This window comes from Cyprinodon variegatus, unplaced genomic scaffold (genome assembly GCF_000732505.1).
Source record: "Cyprinodon variegatus isolate N-32 unplaced genomic scaffold, C_variegatus-1.0 Scaffold495, whole genome shotgun sequence".
In the NCBI taxonomy this organism is placed as follows: Eukaryota; Metazoa; Chordata; class Actinopteri; order Cyprinodontiformes; family Cyprinodontidae; genus Cyprinodon; species Cyprinodon variegatus.
Genome location: NW_015150948.1, coordinates 267000 through 275127, shown reverse-complemented (window position 1 = coordinate 275127; position 8128 = coordinate 267000). Strand labels below are relative to the sequence as shown.

General features: G+C 38.9%; 1 protein-coding gene across 2 annotated transcripts in view; it reads left to right on the top strand.

Annotated features, from left to right (window-relative positions):
• Window positions 1-8128, top strand: part of pik3r5 (phosphoinositide-3-kinase regulatory subunit 5) — a 20431-nt gene that overhangs the window by 7475 nt on the left and 4828 nt on the right. For both annotated transcript variants that reach the window (XM_015390383.1, XM_015390382.1), the window contains exons 9-16: window positions 422-490; window positions 579-1390; window positions 1497-1622; window positions 7059-7193; window positions 7282-7375; window positions 7472-7548; window positions 7655-7748; window positions 7843-7922. In XM_015390383.1, coding sequence (XP_015245869.1) covers window positions 422-490; window positions 579-1390; window positions 1497-1622; window positions 7059-7193; window positions 7282-7375; window positions 7472-7548; window positions 7655-7748; window positions 7843-7922 — 1487 coding nt within the window. The remainder of the gene's footprint in view (window positions 1-421; window positions 491-578; window positions 1391-1496; window positions 1623-7058; window positions 7194-7281; window positions 7376-7471; window positions 7549-7654; window positions 7749-7842; window positions 7923-8128) is intronic.

Below are 8128 nucleotides of genomic sequence, written 5' to 3'. Positions count from 1 at the left end.
AATCGATTATTGAAAAAAAACATGAACTAATTTAGTAATTGATTAATAGTAATAAATTCATTTTAAAATTGATTACCGTACTTTACAGCCTATGTATAAATATAAATAGGACAAAGTGGTCATTGGTATTTTTAGGCAGTCTCCAATCTGTTGCATAGTTATTTGGGATGTGGGCCGAAATGTTTTAAACCCCTGATCTAGAGCTATTAGAGTAACAGGGCCACTATGAATGCAATCCATAAAAAAAAAATGAAATGAATTAAAACCAAATTGACTTTTTCTGTGTTCTTCATTTTAACTCTAGCTTAATCTGTTCTATCAGATAAAAAAAACTGTATAACTTTCTGTGTATTATTTTCAAACTCTACTGATAAACTTCATGTTCTTGGTGTGTTTTGATCTAAATATCTCCTCATTTTAGGTTCTGTAGAGCTTCTAATGCTGCCCTATCCCAAATGTCACACTTGCATATGGGAGGATGATAACTTCGGTAATTCGAGTCAACTCTTCTACTCTAGGTTTCTCAGCATCAGCATAATTTCTCATCACTTTCTCTTTCCTTCTTCTTGTTTTTGTAGATGTTCTAAAAGACATTCTTGCAGTCGATTCTGACCTAGATTCCCCTCCTGAATGTTTCCCGAAAATAGAGGAGGATGATACCATTGACACTAGCGTTGATGAAGAAGATGAGTCGGACTCGAGCAAAAAGGACGATCAGTTTCAAAGCAACCGGATCTCCACTGCCTCATCCTCCTCCAGGGACTCTACTTTTTCAGGACACTCTCTTTCCTCCAGCTGGTCGGTGCCATCTGCTTCATCTGGAGTGGAAAGCGACTTCAGTGAGGACACAGCGCATGAGGATCCCGAGGAGGGACGAGGCAAACATCTGAAAGTTAGAAAGAAACCCAAGAAAAAGTCCAAATCCCTTTTGGGTTTGCCGGGTTTCGCCTCACTCTTCAAGACCCCCCACAGTCCAAGCTCTTGCCGCCGCGTCCAGAGCATGGGCTACAATGGCGACATCAGCAAAGACTACCTAATGACGGGGGCACAGCTCAAACATTCAGGGACTGCCACAAGACATCTTGATCCTCTGAATGTTACCATAAGTCCGATGGATCCCTCCTCTCCCCAAAGGAACATTTGCATCCGCAGGAGGCCCATTCTGAGCATAGACGAAGGGAATGAAGCAGAAGTGCCAACTGTTGTCAAGGTGGTTGCATTTGGAGGTGACAGAGAGGCTGGGAGGCTTGCCCGAGCATACAATGACCTCCGACAGAAGGAAAGAAAGTGTCCACAACTCACTAAGACATGCAAACTGCAGTTTTACTTTGTTCCAACAAAGAGGAATCCTCCAAATACAGCAGGAGGACACACAACAGCAGAGGGGCAGGTACTGCAGTTATCTTTCATATATGATATACATAATAAGAAGATTTAAAGCTTTTACCTTAGCAAGGCATTAGGACATTTTATATCTCAATTCTTGCTTATGACAGGAGTCAAATGGTCATGAAGTGGAGGACAGCACAACAGATATCGGCCAGATGTTGGGCCTGATAGACCCGTGGTATGAACGTAACGTTTTCAGTCTGCTCAGCCTATCCTCTGAAGTGCTCTGCGAGGTAAGCACACTTTCATCCTCATTCTTTTACATTAGACGATATCAGGTCAAGGTTTTTTTTCTTACATCATTTATCTACAAAAGCTCAATTGTGTCTCTTATTCAAGCTTTGACACCTCAGAAAGATGGTGTAAGATGAGGATGAGATAGTTATGCTGCTAATGAGTCAAATAGCTGTAAAAAATATCATAAATGCAGAGACAGCATCACAATTATGGGCACACATTGTGCACATATAACACCATATCCATCATCCATCCATCCATCCATCCATCCATCCATCCATCCATCCATCCATCCATCCATCCATCCATCCATCCATCCATCCATCCATCCAGATTTTTCCAGCAAGCTATGGGCGAGAGGCAGGGTACAACCTGGACGTGTCACTAGTCTGTTGCAGGGCATCACAGAATATAACACCATATTTCAAACACATTTTTACCACTCATAAAAATTTGTAAAATCTAGTTGTGATCCACAACATTTTGTTTCCCTCCAACATTTTTTTTTCTTTTTGCCACTGGAACAATTGAATAAGGAGCCATTTTTATCCTTCCAACCTGCATACATTTTAAAATCTGTTGGAGAAATGCAGTGGAACGCTTTCATTCCCAAATTCTTTTTAACAATCACTAACTGATTATCTACAAACTGGTTGCCTGAAGGGGATGCCAGAGGGAACCTTTTTCCCCATCCTGAGGTTGCTTTACGCTTCTATGCTGAGACTGATGGCTTCAGCAAAAACAAAGAAAACCCTCCAGGGATGTTGGATGTAATAATAAAAAAGTAAGTTGTTTGAAAAAGCACTGATGCTGTACGTCAAATTCTTGTAATGAGGTCATGAGATCCCTTTTTATAGTGCAAATCAAGATGAACTCCTTCAAATGTGAGTCAGTTTCAAAGAAAGCTATTTGTAGTACTCCACAGTACGTTACTCACTGACCACTTTTGCCTTCAGAACTTCCTCAGTCCTTCGTGGCATAGATTTAAAAAGGTACAGAAAACATTCTTTTGGGAGTTCGGTCCATAATGACATGACAGCTTCACACAGATGCTGCAGATTTGTCAGCTGCACATCCATGGTGCAAATCTCCCAATTTACCACAACCCAGAAATGCTCTATTGGATTGAGATGTGGTGACTTTGGATGCCATGAGTGAACTCATCGTCATTTTCAAGAAACCAGTCGGAGATGACTCACACTTTATAGTATGTTACCCTGGTGGGAGTAGCTGCTCAGAAAATGGGTTTACTGTGGTCATAAAGGGATGAACATGGTTAGCAACAATACTGCTAGGCTGTGGCATGATGAAATGCTCAATTGCTACTAAAGGGCCAAGAAAATATTCCCCACAGCATCTCACCACCACCATCAGCCTGAACCGTTGATACAAGGCAGGATGGATCCATGTTTTCATGTTTTTGATTCCCAATTCTGACCCAACCATCTGAATTTCACAGCAGAAATCAAGACTCATTGGACCAGTTTACATTTTTCAATCTTCTAATTTGGTGAGCCTAAGCACATTGTAGATCAGTTTCCTGTTCTTAGCTGACAGGAGTGGCAACCAGTGTGGTTTTCTGCTGCTGTTGCCCATCAGCCTCAGAGTTTGACATGTTGCTCAGAGATGCTCTTTTGCATACCTCTGTTTTAATGAGTGGTTATTTGAGTTACCGTTACCTTTCTACCAGCCTAAACCAGAACTGCCCGTAAATCAGCAGTTTTTGAATTACTCAATCCCGCCCATCATGCACCAACAACCATTCTACATTCAAAGACCCTTAAATCACCTTGCTTCCGCAGTCTGCACAATTTAAACTGCAGCAGATTTCCCTGACCATCTTAATATGCCTAAATGCATTGAGTTCCTGACATGTGATTGATTGATTGATTGATTGATTGATTGATTGATTGATTGATTGATTGATTGATTGATTGATTGATTGATTAGACATTTGCATTACTCAGCAGCTGAGCAGGTGTACCTACCTACTAAAGCAGCCAGCGAGTGTCTTTAGACACACTGGGTCTCTAAGCAGAGTAATGCTCCAAAATATGTTTTCAAAACACAACAAAGTGGTTGCATGCATAATTAAACCATCGGTAGAGAAATGCTTAAAGTTCCTTCTAACTGTAAATTCCAAAGTTGTGAAACAATAAAAAGAGAACACCAAGTACTGTCCTACTGGTTGCATAAAATGTTAATGGGGTGCCAAAAGTGAAAGCATCTTGTGAAAACAATTTTTTAGCATTATATTCATTTTGTTCACAGATAACATACAAATTCAAAGTAATCATCAGATTTTTCTGTGTTTCCATCTAATATACAAGCATCAGAATTAGTTCAAGTCCATAAAGGAGATGTTTGCATTTTATTCGGTAGATGTGTACATAGCAGCTAATAATCTTGGGTTAAGAAACCCAGCCCATGTGGTCATGCCTTCTGATGAGAAATGGTGATGGCATCATTGATGATTTTTCACTTTCATGGCAAAAAGGTTAAAAAAAAAACAAATGATTAAACTATAGCTGCATTCAGCTATGGCAGCAACAGTTTGCATTAACATCTCAGGCTGAACTCTAATTCGTTTACTGCTCTATATAAAAAATGGACCTCGTGACATCTTTTGCAAATGTGGTTAGAGATCGGAAAGCTTTTTCACAACATAAAAACCACAAGTGCAAAACTAGACCTTTCAATTTTCTTAACTTATACACCTTTTTGACAGGAAACAGAAAACCTGCTCTATATTTGATTCAACTTATTCCAGTGTAAAATTCACAAAATGATTCCTTTTAGCACCAATTTCAACAATAACATTCACATTTACTTCTGACAGCTATTTTGTCCCATACATTAAGACAGTTAATACAGGTTTTCTGGATTTTTATATAGCTTTATTCTCCTCACTGGAACAAAAACAGGAGCCAGTGTGCAATTTTCACAGAGTGATGGCTTTTAGTATAAATACCACAAATATCATGCAAGCAGTCTCGGTTAAATTGAACACAACTTCAAAAATCAGTCTATCAAAAGGTTATATTTAGACACATTTAATTTTGTGAATCTATCCACAGCTAGCTTTGTGCTAAAGCGGGACCTCAAACAAGTCACATAGTAAAGGAAAGGAAAGTTAAAGAACTAATATTGGTTTGCAGCTAAACAAACCATTTTTTACTTTATAAACTTATCAAATAACAGCTGCAGTCACCTTGGTGTTCTTGCTATTTACTCCCTGTTCTCCAGTTGTTGTTTTTTATACTGCTGACACATAACATGTGACCCACGTTTCCTGCCCAGATAACAAAAGCACACACGCTGTTCTTTTTCTGTGCATCCAAACAGTGGCTACACATCCAGATTACATATTTCATGTAAATATGTTATTTTAACATATTGCGCTCTCATACTGCATGTTTTAAATGTTCAGTTTCATATGTTCTGTATTAACTCCATACTGACTCCGTAGATTCAGCTGGCGCTTCATGATCCACATATGGAGCTCTGCTTTTAATTGAGCATGTTTATAAAAAGGCTATTAAAATGACGATAGCTACAGTATCTTTAATTTTGTTGAAATATAACACAAACAATAAAAGGAGCATCATATGAAAATATTTATCTGTTTTATTTTACTCAAAAAAACAATTATTCACACTTTTCCCCAATAGTCACACCCATTCTCTGTAAATGCTTGGTGCCTTTTTGTTTAGCATTTCCACTCCTATTCTAAAAGTATCATTTTGTGATAAACTCCATTTACTTAAAGCTGAAATTCTATCTTTGCTTTCTTTTTCTCTTATCTTTGGCTAATCTTTGGAGTTTAGGCCACTCCAAAACATTAAATTACTTCTAGTCTGCAGAAACCTGCTAGTAGGGATGTAAACAAATAATTTACTAATGATTAATCTTAGATTAATGGTTTGTTATATTAAAACGTGGCCCATCGGTTGATGAAATAAGGCTATATGCACCAATAGTTTGTCCTGACATTGTTTTGATTGTCCTTTTTGAGCCTAAATAGAACACCAGCTCAGGGCAAGATGAGCTGGTATAAACAGACTTGGCACCATTTACAGGCAATACAGCCTAACTAACAAAAAGCCAGATGGTTGGCATTGACACAACTAAAGTTCCAAGTCCCAACTGAGCTGACTGTCTGGAGGATATGGCTGAAAATCATTGTAAACACTAGTATGACTATTAAGGCATGAACTGTCTATCAACTCTGCTGCAACATCAGAATGCTTCTAAACTTAAGATCCATCTTTAGTGAATACAACGGTCAGAATGTTTTCCCAGCATTGTCCCACTTTTATTTCTCTTGGAATCAAAAATCTTCTTTTTACACCTGTTCTTGGGCTTTTCTTTATTCCCATATATGCTGGGAGTTCCACACTCAATCACCTCCGTTGCTCTGGCTTGTTGACCACTTCTACGCATCCTTAGTTACATAATCCACATCACATAATGTAGTTTTGGTAAATATACACAAAAAGGCTATATGTACTTACAAACTGAACAAAAACAAAGGTTAAAAGACAAACATAAATACTACGCTGTAAGTTGTCATAAAAGCATTGTACTCAACCAGAGTGACCTACTGGCATATCTATTTTTTACTTTTTATGTAAAGTAGCGCTCATTTATCTGTGCTGCATTCATACTTCTCTGCTGTGCCTGGAAAGAGAGGATGTGATGATAGAAAAATGGAGGACAATCTGCAAAAAAAATTGAGACCTGACAGAAAAAGACAAAACACCAGATTAACAGCACATCTCCAAGCACTGAATGCTGGAATAGAATAGGAACTGAACTAAATAACAATAGGCATCCGCTTCATTGAAACGAAGAGGCATGATAGTCTGACAGTGTATCAGAGCGACTTACTCAGTCTATGACTAAAACTTTTACTTCACTTTCACATATCTTATGCATCTTTTTTATTCAATAACCTAACAGCTTACTGTTTAGTTTTATTTTATAAACCTCTCTAGTTCCATACTTTTTGTGCTTAATCAGTCAGGGTTTAGTAGAGAAAAGAAAACATTTAGCCGCTGATGTTAACTGAATCCTCCTGATACAAGAGGAAACAATAGGAAAAGGGCCTCTTATTGATTTATTGATAAAATCATTCTAGGTTAATTTATTAATTAACAAATTGCATCGTTATCTGCATGGAATATGCTTACTTTTTAATTTAACAGAACAATAAGTAAGAAATTTAATATATAATTAACTTAAACTCATTCTTATTTGTCCCATCGGGTGACAAATGGGAGCATTAACTGTGTGGAATTGAGTCCTGATTTTAAACATTACTAACTGGATGAATGAATCTAAATCTATTCGATTTAATCGATTGTGCATCATTGTGCAAAGGATATCCCTGCTGCTGTTTAATATTTTTTACCCAACCTCCCATGACTCAGGCTGCTCCAAAGGACGATGATGTTTCCACCAGCACCGGCAGCATGGAGCATCGTCTTCCACTGCTGGCCGACTTGGTGCTCTATTACTGCCGACACGCCGATCAGCCCGTTCTGGTGCAGCTCTACCAGGCTGAGGTCAGAGGATCATCTTCACACAGCAACATGCACAGGACATATTGACCTGCTCACAGTTTAAAATATTCTTGTTCCTTCCTTCGCACAGCTGACCTTGGTGGGGGGAGAGAAGAGAAAGGAAGTATTCATTCATTCCATGGAGCTTGGACACACAGCTGGAGCCAGAGCTGTTAGAGCCATGGGTTAGTCAAGCTCTGCAAAACATACACATTCAAAAGCAACACAAACGTGTTTGAATGTCTGAATGCAGATTTGTATGTGCTGCATTGTTTCTGAAGGAGCTGTGAGCAAAAGGTTGGGAATTGATGAAGAGCGGGAGGCTGTTCCCCTCACACTGAGAGTAGCCTACAACAAGGTATTGTTCCTTTACACAGACTTCCTGCTTTACAAACAATAATACGCATTTCTATTTCTACCAGCACCGACTAATCTGAACTGTGTCCTGTTTGACATGAGTACAGGTGGCCATCAGTGGGAGGAGTCGGTGGATCCACAAAGAGGTGGTCTGCACGTCGCTTAACCTTCAAAAAACATGCAGGGATTCTGAGAAGCTTGGCAAGTTTTCCTCACATCCAAACTCTATTACTTCACCTTATAGATGTAGTGCTTGAACTTCTTTTTCTGCTTTTTGTTTTGTTCCACTATCCAGATTGGAAAGAGGGCCTTCAGCTGACGATGACAGAGGTTCTGAAGAAGCAGAACTCTAAATCAAAAAAAGGTTATAACCAGGTGAGATATAGTTCAAAAGTTTCCTAAATAGTGGAACTAGTGAACATGTTGTTCAGTTTCCATTTGTCTCTCTAACTCATTGTAGAAAATCTACTTTTCCTTTGGTTGTGGGTATGTGTGTGTGTGTGTGTGTGTGTGTGTGTGTGTGTGTGTGTGTGTGTGTGTGTGTGTGTGTGTGTGTGTGTCCTGTTTTGCCAATATGGCTC